The sequence below is a fragment of the Alligator mississippiensis genome, chromosome 14, assembly GCF_030867095.1.
Source record: "Alligator mississippiensis isolate rAllMis1 chromosome 14, rAllMis1, whole genome shotgun sequence".
NCBI classification, from domain to species: Eukaryota; Metazoa; Chordata; order Crocodylia; family Alligatoridae; genus Alligator; species Alligator mississippiensis.
In genome coordinates this window covers 38,681,704-38,698,179 of record NC_081837.1, presented here as the reverse complement: position 1 = coordinate 38,698,179, position 16,476 = coordinate 38,681,704, and the positions used below count along the sequence as shown (strand labels likewise).

General features: G+C 50.7%; 1 protein-coding gene across 1 annotated transcript in view; it reads right to left on the bottom strand.

Annotated features, from left to right (window-relative positions):
• Positions 1 to 16,476, bottom strand: part of MDFI (MyoD family inhibitor) — a 38,471-nt gene that overhangs the window by 2,498 nt on the left and 19,497 nt on the right. Inside the window, exons 3-4 of the mRNA XM_006275825.4 lie at positions 11,762 to 11,980; positions 627 to 896 (exon numbers count right to left, since the gene is read on the bottom strand). Of these exons, the coding sequence (XP_006275887.1) occupies positions 627 to 896; positions 11,762 to 11,980 (489 nt within the window). The remainder of the gene's footprint in view (positions 1 to 626; positions 897 to 11,761; positions 11,981 to 16,476) is intronic.

Here is a 16,476-nt window from a genome sequence, read left to right as displayed (position 1 = left end):
ACACCCCGTTCCCTCTCCCATGCAGCATCCACTCTCTCCTCTAAGCGACACAGGAGATGGGGCAAGATGGACCTATGGCCTGACCCAGTAAACAGCAGTTCTTACGTTCCTGTGCACCTCAGCACTGGGGAAACGAGGACTTTGGCACAGTGGGCTGCTTCCACTTTGCAGGGGTACGCCTGAATGAGGGAAGCAGGGCTGAGAAGAAGACGGCTCCTGGGACTCTCTGGAGCATCTCTGGAGGTAAGAATGGGCCAGGTGAAGGGGGTGCCTAGGTTATCACTGCACCAGGAGGGAGGCTGTGGACTAAAAGGAAAGGCACCTAAAGGTGTGTGACAACCGTGGCATGAGGCAGAAGGACTTAGGTTTCTTCAGACAAGCAGAAAGCTCAGGGGAGCAGAGGACCTGAGGGGTGAGATCAGCTTAGAGGAAAAAGGAAGGAGAGGGAAGAACGGTATTAGCCTCTTGTGAGCCACATGGCTGGCTGGCTGGCTTGGGCAGCCCTTTGTGCTTTCAGAGGCCACAGTCCCTTTCTCCCCGTCCCCTGATCCGTGGTGCTTTCATTCCCATTAGCGTTAGCAGTGTCTGAGGGACAAGGGAGGGAGGGACACAAGGACAGCAAGTACCTTCCTGGGCCTCAATGGGGATCTGAGAAGAGGCTGATTTGGAGCTGCCTTTGCTCTTCTTGCTGCTCTGGCTGTTGATGGAGTGGTGCGACTGCAGCTTCCGGTGAGGCTTCTGGGAGCTGGGTAGCGAGCGAAGGACGCCGTTCCCCGCCTCTCCATTAGCACCGCCTGGGTCCGGGACATGCCCAGCACCGTTCTGCAGCAGCGGGGTGCAGTCCTTGGGGGTGGATGGCTGGAGACCCTGCTGAGCTGTTCGGACCTGGGGCTGGCCTGGTGTCGAGAGAGAGTGGTAGGTTAGCGTTAGACAGCATGACCTCCACAATACCATCTGTCATGGCAGAGAGGACTAGTCCTGACTGTCCTGGATGTAAAGGCACTTCTTTTACTGAGCTTGCGGGATCTGGACAGGCCTGTGGTTCTCCTCATCTCTTAAGCTCTCAGCCTGTCCTACCTCAAGCCACCCCAACAAGTCTCCCCAAGGCCTGACAAGGACCACACAGCTTTGGAGGGGATTAGGGATGACAGGAAAGTGAGATCTTGCCAATGCTCTAGAAGAGGTACGCCTGCTCCTGCCTGGTCAGCCCATCTCCTGGGCTCTCCCAAGGCAGCAGTGCCATTACATCCAGTCACTGAGCAAGCACAGACAGAGATTTAGCAAGGCAGCAGTTCATTAAGCACTTAGATCATTAGCTCTTTTGGGCAAGGGACCATCTTTTCATTATCCATTTTCACATCTTCTATCACAACGGGTCCCTGATCCTTGCTTGGGGCCTCTGCATATAATAAATCATAATTAATAATACACCACACACAGAATGAGGCGAGTCTAACTGATCTCTGAGAGCCATCCTTTTTAATTCCCAGAGAGAAATGCCTCCACCATTCCTTCATGCTGGGGTGCTTGAGAGTAAGGGAGCTGATTAAAGTACCCAAATAAGCAGCTGATTTTCAAAGGGGCTGGGAACCCACAATACCTGCTGAGGTCAAACCAAGCCAAGGGTTTTCCTGGGTTGCAGCAGTTTAGGAACCCAAATAAAAACGTTTTAGCCTCAATGCATTGGGTTCATAGGCTCACCATCTAAAGCATCTTCTACTTGTCACTGCTGGAGACAGGACATGGGGCTATAGATGAATCATTGGCCTGGCTCAGTGTGGCACTGCTTATATGCCAATGTCCTACAGCCAACACGATTTAAACCCAGGGGCCTCAGCAACACACCACAGACCTTCACTGCTTGAACTAAAGGAGTAGCTCCTTGGACTGGCAGCAGTAGTTGGCTGCTATCCTCCAGTGGACCAAGAGAGGAGACGAATGAAGAAGAAAGTCCTCATGGGTCATACATGGAGTAAACCCATCTACAAGCATGTGACTGTGCATGTGTATGAAGCCAAAGGAAAATGCCATTTAAAAGAGGGCTGCAGCAGGCCTTTGTATGGATCTGCTCCAGAACCAGGCTTATTTGTGTTTCATTTAAATCAGATTTAAACCACCCTGAAATAAGTTGCTCAGGCTGAAACAGGAGCCACTTGTCACAGGGGTTCACAACAGATTTAATACAACGGCTTGAAGACGATGCCTTTATTTAAAATGATACAACTGGGCGTGTGGGTTGCAGGGTCAGAGGACGGTGTCTGGGCAGGAAGGAGGCAGCAGAAGCTTTTTGCTCTGCATCCCGAGCAAGGCTTGCACACATCCTGGTGCTCGCAGGCAGCAGACGCCATCCTTTGGGGGACCTCAGGACAAAGCCCTGATGTTGCTGGAGCTGGTGGAAACATTTCAAAACAAAGCATAGGCAAGTGTGGGCATGGGAAGAGGCAAGGGGTGGTTTGGGGATATTCACCTTCCTCCGGTTGCCCGTGTGAAGCTGAGACACGTTTCTAGCAAAGATGTGTTTGAGCAGCAGTCACGTTTGCTCTCTCAGGCTTCCTTGAGACTGAACATCTCTGATGGGGAGAAAATTAAACTGCCTGGCCCGATAGGACCATTTGGGAGCAGTCTGCACGAGCCATATGGACTCTGGAGCTTCCTGAAGGCATGTCATTGCTCCTGAGATGTACTAAAGGTCCTTCCTCTTGTGGACCCTCCCTAGCAAAGACCTTCTGCATTTCTAGCTCATGGGGCTTTAGGCCCTCTGGTTATGCTCTGCTGAGAAACTGGTCTGTTCTGACCAACCCTCCTCCCGCAGCTTCACACACATGAGCTAGGGAGGAATAAGGAGGCCAAGGAAACTAGGATTCTCAGCTGGTGGTTCAGGACATAAGGAGTGATGCTGATTTCCACCAGCTGAAGATCTGGCCTGATGCATGGGCACAAGGAAAGGGAGGCACAACACCACTGAAGAAGGCGGAAATGCCCAGGAAGAGGAGAGACACATGGAGCAAAAGCTACAGGGTGCAGGAGGGGAGGAAGGCAAAAGAGAACAGTGAAAGGAGATGGAAAAGAAAGAAGAGATCTAGGGAAGGAGAGCTCAATGATTAGGACATCCATCTACAATTAGGAGAACTGGGGTCAATTCCTTGCCCATCACAGATCTCCTGCGTGACTGCAGACAAACCTCCAAGCTGCGGTGCTGAAAGAAACACTGCCCTTTCCTTCAGGACTTTTGGGCATCTGTCCCAAAAATCCTGGTTACGTGCTTGGTTATTATGGCAAAGTGGGTCATACAAGATATTCATCCCAAAAGAGAGAGCAGGAAGTCAGCATGCCAAACACTTCAGGAAACTTGGTTCATTGAGGAGATGAGGGCTGACCACTGCCACCAACTTTAACTGAGTTAGGGACATTTTTCAAAGCTGTCCCACTGCTGCTGCCCCAGGTTGCTCTCTAGTGGTGGCAGGGAGGTGGACAGACTGCTACCGCTGTGCTGGGCCAGCCTGGGAGACACTTTAGGTAAGAAACATCTATGCTCCAAGCTACAACATCACTACTGCCTGCACCGGGTGAGATCCCGAGCACCAGTTGCACAGATCCAGGCCACCCCGGTCAGGTGTCTGAAAGCCCGTGCTCGATTCCCACTTGAAGCTGAAAGCCCATGCTTGATTCTAGCCTGTGGTCCAACCGGGCACGGACGGTGAGAAAGACACTTGACAACTCCACACCGTGCAGTTCATCGCTTGAAACACATCCCGGCAGCAAAAGCAAACCAGGCCTTTAATTAAAGGGATTCACAACCTCTGGCTGAACTTTTCTTTGGATGTTAATGGGAGGAATATTAATATCGGCTTTATCTGCGACTCCCCCTCGTCCTCCCGTTCGGCTGAACTGAGACCGGCCAGCTTCCCAGCGCCCAGCCAATCTTCGCGGTACGAGCCAAAGTCTTGCTTGGCTCTACGGCTCACCTTGATGATGCAAGACACCTGGTGGAAGGGGGCTGGAGTGGATTTTAAACCTCTTTTCTCCACGCATTGTAAAATTTGCCTCCTGATTGACCGGAGATGGGGCTTGGGCTGCAGATCAGAAGGGGCTAAGCACTGCGCTCCCCAGCCGCAGCGATAAATAAATAAGCCGCCTGGTGTCATCTCTGCCAAACTCCGATTCTCCCTCTCCCCCTCTCCTCGGCAAACACGCGATGATTCAGCAGAAAGGCTTGAGGGCAAAGGGCCGGGAGCCAAGCAGGGGAACAGTAGCCGTATTCTGCTCAGGGCGTCAGTGGGACAGGGAGCCTGAACTCCGGGGCCGAGAAGGGGCAGGACTGAGTCACGCTGCAAACATCAAGCGAGACCTCCAAATACAAGGTGCTTCTGTCTTGCGCCAGGAGCAAGCAGGCCGCTCGTGGGCAAAAGCTGAAAGCCGCAGAGGTAGAAAAGCAGCGTCTTGTTTTTCTAGCCTGGGTAAGCTGGGGAGGGCTGGGAGCCTCGCACAGCACCGGCCTTATGATGTGCAGCAGCACCGCGAGGCGGGGAATGCAGGGCAGGAAGCCGAGAGAGGGAGTTGTCGTTTCCTGCAGTGGGGGGGATGGCGGGGAGAGGGAGTCCAGGGGCTCCTCGCTTCCTTGGTCCTGCTAAGGGACATGGCAAAAGAGTTGGCTTGGAAGCCATGTGGCCAGTAAAGGATACTTACCTGGCAGGGGAAACACCATGCATCTGGGTCCAAGAAGGCAATTCTCCTTAAGTGCTCCCGGGGATACCTGTTCTTCTGGCGTGGTTTAGTACCTGCCGAGGTGTTGGGGCTTAATGCCCATTTTATGGAAACGGGAGGTTCCTCCCTAGCTTGCTCCTGCGTCATATGGCTGAGGGCAGGCGAAACTTGGGGGCATCCGAATCCCAAGCCTCCGGGCTTTCGCCTGCCCATAGGATGCCCGCCAAAAGACTTTGGAAATATCTGAAGCCCCTGGTGGGGGTGGAGGATGTTTGCCGGTTGTAGGGCCACTTATGGTTTTGGACTGACTCGTGGATTCAGACTTGATTTGGCTGGCAACATGAAAAATTTCTTTTAAAAGGGCCAGCAAAGGATACTTGACCCCTCTCATATACACCTACACAAGCCAGGGGTGTCCCAAGCTGCCACAGGGGCTGAAGGCTGGTTTTAGTGCGTTCCTCCTCTGTGGGGCAGTGAAGACAGCTGAAGTAACTGGATCACGAAGGGGGCTGTGTTGGGTGCAAAGCCCCGTCTCAGGGCATGATCGAAGGCAGGTGGAAACAGCCAGGAGCAAGGCAGTGGGAGGGGAGGAGGAAGGAAAGAGTGACGAGAGAAATGGAAGAAAGAGCAAGCAAAATTTGGGTAAAAGCAGACTCCCCTCTTCCATGCTTTTGGCCACTGGAGCCATGTGACCATTGGTATCACGTGGTGCCCTTACAAGTTCATCGACTGTCACCATGAAGGTCCCATCCTGCTCCTAATAAAGTCTATGGAAAAGATGTCCTCACGGATGTCAGTGGAAGTGGGGGTGGGCCTAAAACGTCATGCAGTGGAATAACTTGGAAACGAGTGTTGGCAGAGAAGCAAAGGAGCCACAGCTCAAGATGGCCAGGGTCTGGTTTCCAGCAGGGCCGGCTTTATGCAGTTCCCACTGAAATCAGCGGGAGCTAAAGGGACTTGGCGCCTCTGGAAATCAGCCTCCCAACAAGTTTTCTATCATTATTTATCATAAGCCATTTATAGAAGTTATGTTTTTCTAGGTTTAATCTGGACTACAGCTGTAACTATATACAGGCAAACATCTGTAGTCTGAATCCAAATTGGTTCCAGTCTGAATGAACTAATCCTCATTGAATAAGCATTAAAACTAACGCACGCTAGGGCAGTCTGAATTAGGCAATTTCAGCTGTATTAATTAACATGTACAGGCAGTGTTGCTTTTAGGAAAAACAGTCCTTAGGAACTCAGATCAGCACTGCAAATATCGGTCCCAGCAAGGGAAACTCAATTGGGTTTTTGCAAAACAGTGGAAGGTATCAGGTGCAAAGTAACACCTTTACAAAAGCAAATGTGCCAACAACACTTCACCCTGCTCGGTATCAGGTCAAGTACAGCTTCTGGAACAGCACTTTAGATAACTGCACCAATGTAGCAGTGTTTACACAGGCTTATTATCACCTCCTAATTACTTCCAACCTCAGCTAAGGGGCTGTCAAGTGTATAGACTGTGTATAGCCAGTGCCCCCCTGCCATGATAGTCAATGATCATCTATTAACCCTTAATTTGAATTGAAATTTGATTCAAACTGCATGATGCAAATCAGTTAACACCATTTAGAAAATGCTGAGCACATCTACAAATGGCCACATTGTCCTAGGCATGGCCGCAATCACGGGACAGGACCCCTTGTGCCAGGCACTGTACCATCAAAGAACCAAAAGATGGGTTAGGGCATTTACAGGCATTTAGGGCATTTATAGATATGCTTCAGGAGGTGGGGGTGCTTTAATTAGCACAGTTCTGAGAGCTGGCATTTAAATCCACTCCTGAAAATACGGGGTTGCTCTGACATGGCCTGAACTGCAGTAGCATGAGCGAACCGTGATCATCATCATTACTTTGGGGGGTGAAATTACATAGTGGCAAGTCTCCTAATCAGAAAATTACAGGTGGGGACTCTGCTGATGATAAGAATTTTGCTTCCAGCTGCTCATTACCATGTCTCTTCCTTGCTGCGGCTGGGCTGGGCTCATCGCCCTTCTCCCAGACACACCGGCCACAGCTGGGATTGGTTAGCGCGGCATCTCTTCCAGATGTGAGAGGTATGACACACGTGCCTGAGCTGGGGGAGGGACAGGGCTGGAGTGAGCTTAGTATTTCCACCATTCAAGATGAAAGAAGGCCAAATGTTGAAAGCCTGTTGGGCACGCACTCATCTCTGTTCACAACCCTTCCTCAAAGCCCCACCTGCAGTACAACCCTACTGGAGGAGATGAACCGATGCCCATTGCAGTCCATGGAAGTCTTTCAAGGCCAGAGTCCAGGGACCCACTTAGCCCCACGGCTGTCCCCTGATACGGTTACAACACTGACTGCTTTCTGCAAAGCAGCTGCCAGACACCCTGAGCAGGCTGTTCTGCTCCTTGAGAGCTGACAGCAACGGACAACACAGAGGAGGGAAAGAGCGGCACAGAAATGAGAAGTGATCTTCCCTAAACCACAGCAGGCTTGGGGCAGATCCAGTAATTGAATTTGGGTCTTCCAAGTGCAAATGCTGTGCCTTACCCACCAGCCCGCCCACCTACCCACCCACCCACAATGCAGCCATCTTCGTTCACCCGCTTCTGTGGAAATGACCCCATTGCCTTTCTGTAAGCGGATGCGGTGAGCTCCAGCACAGTGGTGGGGCAGGTAAACCTAAGTACTCCATAGGCCAGTAGGATACCGGTAAGCCAGGCTTTTAAAACCCCACTCACTTAAGTCTGATAAAAGAAAGGCTCGTCGAGCATAGGAGCCTGCCCTGCACTGCAGAGAGGGAGCAGGAATTTCAGGCATGCTCCCCCAGGTGCTCAGCACAAATATTCTGCCACTTTGGCTCTTAGATGTTTTCTTAAATGACAGGAGCCACAAGAGCACCTGGGGCACGGGGCTTGGCTGTCTGTTTCTTTGCATTCCTTGGGTGAAACTGCTTGTAAATCAAAATCATTCTCCACGGCAGAGGAGAAGCAAGGAAACCAGGCCAGAGCCTCCTATCTGAGTCAGGAAAAACATCTTATGTTTTTAGGGGCAACTTTCAATTCAGAGGCTCCCAACACACTCAAAAGGAGATACAAGAATGGGTTCCTTCGCCCTCTGACAGAAGGCAGCAGCTATTTAACAGCCTGGAGCACCACACAACAGTTTAGTTCAGGAAGGAATGAAGGACCATGTATCCAATTGGAAATATAAGGGTGTCAGAATGCAGTCAACCAGTTTGAAGTGGCTTAAAAGACCACCGGGAGAAATTGCCCGGATTTTTAGGCTAGGGACAGACATTACACATAAACCGGTTTAAGTGATCAGAAACTGGTTTAAACCTGTAACAGAACCAATGTTTAGTGCACATAAATCAGTTTGAAAATGGCTGAGACTGATTTGAGATAAACTCGGTTGAATGTGGTATCGGACTTAACTGATTTGGGTCAAACTGGTTTACGCAACATCTTTCTCAGACTCCTTGCTGGTTTAAGTTAAGCCAGACTCCTCCAGCATCCCAGCATGCTCTCTGGGCTGGATGGGGCTCTCCGCTCCACAGCAGGGCTGGCCTCTCCCCTCTGCTCCCTGGCTGCAGCTCAGCAGAGACTGCAGGCATCGGCATGGCTTTTCCTTGGTCCCCCCACTCCCCTCCTTATCCCCTCTGCCTTACACAGGTGTGCCTCAGCATTAGCTAGTAGACCACATGCTGGCTACGGTCCGTGCTATGGCAGATGGGACAGAGGGAGAATCACCAGGTAGCTGGTAATGTCCCTCTGTTGTTTTCTTAATGGGGTGATAAACACTGTGTTAACAGTTTCCCTACTGGGATTGTCAGGAAGCGAAGGAACCCCTCCCTAATCAGAGTGCCTTCCTCAGCTCAGCACCGAAGAAGGGAAGGGAGGGCTGCTTTAGCGCCTCCCAGCTTCTAGTCCAAGCCACTGCAGGCATGTGCCTGCATTTCTGGGATGTCTTGATGGTTACAAACTGATTTAGCCTAGCCAAGTTAGACTAACCTGCAGAGACTGAATCATCTCAGGCTTTTTGAACGTCTGTCCCTGGCCTTAATGACTGGAAGAGGCCAGCCCCTTGATCTTTACCTGCATGCAGGAGAGAGGGTGGAGCAAGACCCCAGCACCAATATGAAAGCATTTGTCCAGTCCTGATTCAGTTCTCCCAATGTCACCAGAAACTCAGAGTGGATGGAAGATCTGACCACGGCAGTATTTCACCCTGCTAAGACCGGATTTCAGGAACAATCAGTAGCTTTGCTAAAGGTCACGCTAGTGACTCAGTAAATAGTGCTTGGGTGAAATGGAGGCCATGGAAGGATGACACAACATCAAGGCCTCCTCACCAGCTTCCCTGCTTTCTGCCTTCCCTGCAAGGGCTGACACTGCAAACATACAGCTGCCACCCCCTACCTAGATACCAGAACAGGCCGTATCACCTCCCTTTGATGCAATTCACAGCGCACCAAACACATGAACATACACAAGGAAACTGCATACCACAGGGGTCACATCTGCAAGAACTCCCAGCAGCTCTCCTGCTGACATGTCCTGCTAGTTTGCTAGGAAGTGCAGCACCTTGTCTGCTGGGCATTTTTTTAAAGCAAGTTGTGTAACTTGGGGAGTTTGACTGTGAGCCCTGCTGAAAATTCAGCCCCACATCTGGAAGATCTGAAGATCCTTGCAGCTCAGCCTCATGTGACTCTTAAGAAAAGACTGGCCTCTTCAAGGTGAGAGCGTTTTGACGACGGCTTGGCCGGCTATTACCACGCATTGTCCATGCTCACCAACCTTTGCCATCCCAATGGAGATATTGCAGGTATTATTCTAATTGCAGAAACAGCTATATACCTTCGATAGCAGAGTGGGGTGGTGGTGACACTGTAATTGCAGCATCTAGTAAAACAGGCCTTGCTGTAGTTAACCTCCATGCGATAAATGCAAATGTCTGCTCACAGGTCCACCCTGATGGGTTCTGAGACACCCCGACAGAACAGCAAAATAAGGGACACAGGTGGAGGAGGGTAAATTAGGTCAGAGAGGAAGGTCAGCTCAGCGGTGAGGCAGTCGATAAGAGACCTGGGTTACGCATGCTATCCTTTGCTTTGCTACAGATTCCCGGTGTGTCCTTGGACAAGTCACTTGAGGTGAGATTCTCCACATATGCAGGCTGAGGACAAGAGCATCTCCCTCCCTATCTCCTAGGGAGCAGGACAGATGGATCCATTAAAGACCAAGGGCTCAGATATCGCAGTTATGGGGGCTGCGGGATTATCTAAGATCATTGCTCCATCCAACCAGTGGTGCCTGGAGCGTGATGTTAAGAGGAAGGCCACGTTTCCTCCCAACACACTTAACACGCGTTGCATCATTTGGGGATTATTTCCCTTCCTCCCGCCTGCTGCGATCAGATGATGCCCTGAAGCCTGAGACCAGATTAGCCCTATCCCTAGCTGGAGATCTGCACTTGTTTTACCGTCACCCCAGATGACTGCGCTCCCTTGGGAACTCGCTCTCCAGGTAAGCCACGTGGTGGGGAGCGGAGCTGGGGCTGACGCACATGCGGCATCACAGGCCAATGGCTCCATGGAGAGGAGGGCAACGTAGCCATGAGCAGCATGGCTGCTACGAGTCTGCTCTCCACGCAGGGTGCAGCATGACTGTGGAATGACTCATAGGTGCAGAATGTCTGTGGGCAAGCTGCCCAGCTCACAGATGCCTGCAAGGCCTGCGAGCTACAGCACAGGAAATCAATGCTCTCCTACCTCCACGTACTCCCGTCCGGGCCCATCCATCAGGATCAGTCACATTTCACTCCTCTTTCCCTGGCTGCTCTTCCTTTTATTGGATCTTTTCTACCACATGAGCTTCAGGGAGCTCACTTAGAGCATCCCCCTTCTTTCCAATCCCCTTCATGCCCCCTGGAAGGAGTGAGCCTAGTGAAGTAGTCAATAAAAGGGGCTGGTTCAGAGCAAGCTCCTGGGGTTGGAGGGCCAGAGATGGGGTCCAAGAGCAGGGAAAGGATGGATTTCCTGATCAGCTACAAGCCCCTTGCTGGTGCTCTCAAGATGAGAGCTGGTGGTCTGCCCTGTCATAGTGCAATGATGGGGTTGCTTCAGCAGAAGCATGAGCATCCACAGGCAGGGAATCCTCTGACACTTTCCTTGCTGAGCCTTTTCAGACCAGGGGTCATTATGCTAACATGCCTCTGAAGACCTATCTGCAACCCTGGCTTCTTTCATTGCTACTTCCAGCTGAGCTGTACCATTGATGCGTTAAAATCCCAATTTATGCTATGCAAACAGGACCACTCAAAGGACAGGCCCCATTTCTCAGTGGACATCACTTCGAAATTGCAGATCCTCAGTCCCTCTGCATTTTTGCTGCCTTTGGGGCTGTCAGCCAAGAAGCACTTGAGTCCTATGCCCACCATTCCTGCAGGCTGCTCATTCTCCTTGGTCTCCAGGCCCGAACCCCTAGTCGAGTAACTCATCTACAGGTTGCTTTAGGACGGAGATTTTTTAACGTGAGCAAAAACCTCTTCCCTTTCTCTCTGCCATAAAGCTCTCAATGCCCCATGCATTTCAGCTAAAGGTGTGTATCTAGGTTCTCTCTCCAGACAGCCCTGTGTATGACTTCAGCACATCACGTTAACACGACAGACAACTTCAGCAGTAACTACCCCATCACTGGATGCAACACCTACTTCTGCCAGCAGGATTACTGCCAGTGGTGGAGTAATGGATAGAAATACATTTGTTTTTGCATGGGAGTGGGACTCTAATGTAAAGAGGAGGAGAGGGGAGGGCTTGCCTACTCTTGCTAGAATTATTATTTTTATTCATCTTATGTATTACTATAGCAACTGCAAGCCCCAGCCAGGGACCGGAGCCCCACTGCACTAGGCTCTTCAAGACAACGGCAACCTCTGCCCTAAATACTTCAGGGTTTCCTTCTAGCCACGGTGGAGGGGAGAAGTTCTGTAGGAGCCCGACCACCCTCACCGCTCCCACCCCAGCCAGCAGGGACTTACGTGTCACAGCTTTGGGAGTGACCTTGAATTCAGATTTGGCCTCAGGCTTGGCGGGTGCTGTTCCATTCGCCAGGCGTTTCGGGGGCTCATCGTCGTCTGATGGTTTCTGCTTCTCATCCGTGGCGAGGCTCTGAGGGTGAAGGGCTGGGGTGGGGCAGGCCGGAGGAGCTGCTACCGCTGGATTCTGCGTGGAGGAAGGGTGCGAGGGCTCATCTTGGTCTGCAAGAGATGGCAGGGAGGCAGCATCAGCTTCCGCTCCTCGGTGCCGCACTTGCCCTTCACCCCGTCCGTCTCAATCACCCTTCCACAGTACAGAGGGCAGTGGGATCAGCTGGCTCCAAGGCTGTGCTTAATACTGACAACAAACCATTTCCTTAGCCAAGAAGATCTCTCCCCTAACCCTCCACTGGTATGAATGGGCCCTGCTCCAGCAAAGCCAAGGGAGCTATGCCAATTTACCCCAACCGCAGACATGTTTCTTCAAGAGTCATTTTCAAAGCACTCAGCAAGGGTCTAACTTTGTGCCTTTTCCAGTCAACAGTAAAACTCCCTTTGGCTTTGCTGGGAGCAGATTTAAGCCCTTTTGAGCTTCCTGAAGCCATCATTTAGCTCTGTTTTTGTATAGCACCTAGCACCATGGCGGTCCTGATCCAGATGGTAGCTCAGAGGTGCTGCCACATACAAACAATTAGTGAGAATCAGGGATCCTGGTTTTCTCTGATAAAAAAATATTTCAAAATCCTCTGATAAAAAAAAACACAACCCCAAATCCACATTCTTCTGTGATTAAAACAAAATGCCACTGTGTATTATTTGGATTGATATGGCATTTTGTTTTGATCACAGAAGAATGTGGATTTGGGGGTTGTTTTTTTTTTTAATCACAGAAAAAAGAGGATGGGGGGGGTTAATTAAAAAAAAAAAATCCAAAATTCTCTGATCAGACAAAACCAGGATCCCTGGTGATAATAATTTTGAACATGCCCCCTCCCCGGCTTTCAGTTTTTGTATTTAAATAAAGGAGCCAGTTGCACTCAAGCACAGACAAAAATTCAGTTTTTGGGTTTGTTTGTTTTTTTTGCTGAAAATGGCCCATTTCTCTAAAAAACTAAAAACTTTGCAATTTTCTAATGCTAGAAAGTGAAAACCTGGGAGGGTCGGTGTGTTTCTGAAGACTTACAAATTCAAAACAGGCATAAGCTTTGAGGTCTGGTTGGCTACTTTGTGAAAAGCAACAAGCTGTTCCCGAGCTACATAGTGGCCTGGGATAAAATTGGCCATATTGTTTGCTTCCCACTAAAGTACATGGAGAGAAATACATGGCATTTTTGCACACATGGCTCTAGAGTCCCAGCTGCGCATGGACAGGGCACTGCTGTGCAGGTAGGATCACGTCCAGCCTGGATCTCAGGGCACTGTAAGGAAGAAGCTCATGTCCTTACAGGTCACTGCTGACACAGACAGGGGGTCCAGCCAGCCAGGACAGGGCACTGCAGTGTGGAAGCTTGCAGCACTGTATTAGGATTGCATCACAGTCCCTTCATGGCTGGTTTCAGCCATGGCAGGGACTGGGGGGACTTGCATAAAAGATGTGCCCAGAAATGTTAGCTGGCATTAGCAGGGCACCGCACTGAGGCAGCTCCCACTGCTGGTCTCCGGGATGGAGCTCACTGGGCACTGAGTGACAGGCAGCCCACACCGCCACGGTCCCGGCTGGCTCTGACAAGACACTCCTGGGACAGGCGTGGCATTGCTGTTACCGCAGCCTCAAGCAGCAGCACAGAGGAGCATGGAGACTGAAGTGCTCCAATCTAGTTGGTCTAATAAAAGATATCACCTCCAACACAAGTTCTGGTTCAGAAAAGGAGAAGGGGCACTTGTGCTAGGGGTGCCAGGAAGGGAGAGGGCCCCAGCCTGGCAGAGGCTATGGACAATGGTGAGGCTCTCCAGGCTCCTCTCTCGATACGGAGGAACAGCAGCAGGAAGGGGAGCTCGGGCACCCAGATGCCGTAAGGCACCAAGAAGCATGCAGTCTCTCCAAGTCTCCCCTCACTTCCTTCCTCAGGCCTCCCAGTCCACCTCTCCACCTCCTGGCCTCCCCCCACACCTCCTGCCCTCCCCTTGCCAGCCCCATTTTGGCACTCAGAATAGCACCAGTTTGCACAACAGGGGCTGGAGGTGCAGGAGCGACGGGGGTGGGACTGCACTTTATATAAAACTAAATTATACCCTAGAGAAGGGAGCGAGGCCAAACACCCATAATTACACGGACTATAACAAGAGATCCTACATGCAGGCAGGCAAGGGCAGAGGGGAGGAAGAGAGAGGCCTTGGACTCATCATTATACTCAATATAACAAGGAGTCCGACATGCAAGCAGGCAGAGAAGGAGGCAGACGGGGAGGAAGGGAGACAGACCTCACACATATAATTAGAGTGGCTATAACAAGAGGCCCCACACAAGGGCTGAGGGCCTGATCCACAGTCCTGCTGGAGTCAGCCCCAGCTCGTGTGTCAACCTCAGGGGGCAATGGAGCGGTCCCTAATGGAGAGCCGGGGAGAGGAAGAAAAGCAGGACCTCGGGTACATGAATATAGGGAACAAGCAAGCCAACAGAGAGTGAGAGTGTTGTCCATTAGCTAGTACGCTCCCCTAACATGCAAGAGATATGGGCTCAATTCCCAGCTCTGCTACAGACTCCTGTTGTCACCTTGGGCCTGTCACCTAAACTCCCCTGCTGCTTTCCCCCTCGCTCCTGCAGAAGGGAAACAGCCCTTCCCTGCCTCACCAGGGAGTTGTGAGGATCCGCCCTATTCATGACTACGGTGCTGGGGGTTATTTAAATACTGAGCAGTCAGCACGCTATTGTTACGAAAGGCAAAAATACATGAGACCCTACCCTGGCTGCAAAATGCAGCTCAGACTCCTCATGCCTTTTGGGCTAACTAAATCCTACTTTCAAACAGAGGTGGATGCAAGCTCCAGACTGTAAATACTCCTGTGTTTGGCAGAGGATGAGGGGGGTGCTAGGGAATTTGCTTCACAGCCATTTTCCTGGTACCAGCAAACTTAGACTGGTTTGTGGTTTCTACGCTGACATCAGGAAAGTCAGTAAAACAACCCTACAAAGTTTAATGGAGAACAATGATCTTTCTACAGGGCTTTTGCACCACGCAATATAATTTAGCAAAGAACTTTCTCCCTCCTGCAGACTTCTCTATTATACATTGGTTAAAAAAAACAAGTCACCCTTATGCTCTTTGAAATCATTTAGCCTGCTGGAACAATTTCTACTGGCCTCAGCTTCATTCTCTGGGGCTTTTATTGCAATCTCATCTGGTTTTGATGCAAAGCTAGAAGATGCTTGTGAGCTCCTACTGAACTTTGTACTAAGATACCGGATCCAAAACCAAAATACGGTTGGGCCAATGAGTGCGGGGGGTTGAACCCCAGTAGGAAGGGGAAAATATATTCTAATGCCCTCTTAAAAGCCCACATTCTGGTTTAAGAGAGGAAACGAGGGAAAGAAAGTCAGTGGGTGGGTGGAAATAAACAGTGGCTGTATAGCGATAAATCCTGTAGTCGTTTCCCTGGGCCCAGCTGTGCTGCCTCTGGGAGTTTGCTCTGAGTAGGACCTTCAGGATTTAGTCCATAGGTCTGAGCCAAAGCACCTTAGCAACAATGGCAAAACCCCCTTGATGTCAACCGCGGATCATAAGGTTCTCAGTTGCAGTGCCGTGATCTGGGAGTAAATGGTGATTTGATGCCACTGGATATCAGGGAGCCAGAGCTAGCCCTGGGGGGACTGTTCACAAACTTTTCTGTAAGCCCTAAACTACGCAAGGCAGCTCCAAGAAAAGACGGGTACATAAGAACTGATGCCTGCTCAAAAAAGCCTACCGCATAAAATTCATTGGGGGGCTTGTTTTCTCCTCTCATCCCGTGGTTTCAGACCGCTGCGACTGCACTGATTTTTAGTGGACTCCTTCCTGATTTTCTCCGGTGCAAGTGGCTAGAGCACAAGGCCTGACAGATGAAAAATGAAGTCTTCCAGCTGAGACGCGGGTTACCACAAGATGAGAGAAAGGATGGCTTTATGGTTAGGGCTGTGAACAAGGACTCAGAAGATTTGGATACAGTTCACAGCAGCATCCAGTCACCCATGGTCATGTCACTCAACTTTTCTGTGCCTCGGGTGCACTATTACAAAATGGGGACAAGGTGCCCTTTTGGTCTGCTTAGGCTGTACATGAGGCAGGGGCTGTTGCTTGCAATGTGTCTGGGCAGTGCTTGGCACAATGAAACCCCCTAGGCTCCAATACAGCACAAATAACACGGAGCGAGGGCTTGCCAGCTGGTATACTATTAATACACAGTTAATTATTCGTTTGTCCAGAGAGACACCTCACTTATATAATTATACGGTATGCAACAAGAAGTCTTGTAGACAAACACAGCAACGGCAGGAGGAAACTGGCAATTAGATCAACTCCCACTGGTACAAGCCGGCCAAACAACAGACAAAAATAACAGGAGAAAATTTGGAGAAGTTGGTTTGTCCCTGGGTTATGCACGCAGCCTTGCTCCTTGCTGTCCCCTTGAGCTGCCTGCCCTTGCGAGAGCCAGCTCACCCGTGTTTCTAACAGCGCGCGAGCCAGTGAAGGGGCCCAACCCCACTTCCACAGCCTCCCATAGCACCGAAAGCAAGAGAAGCA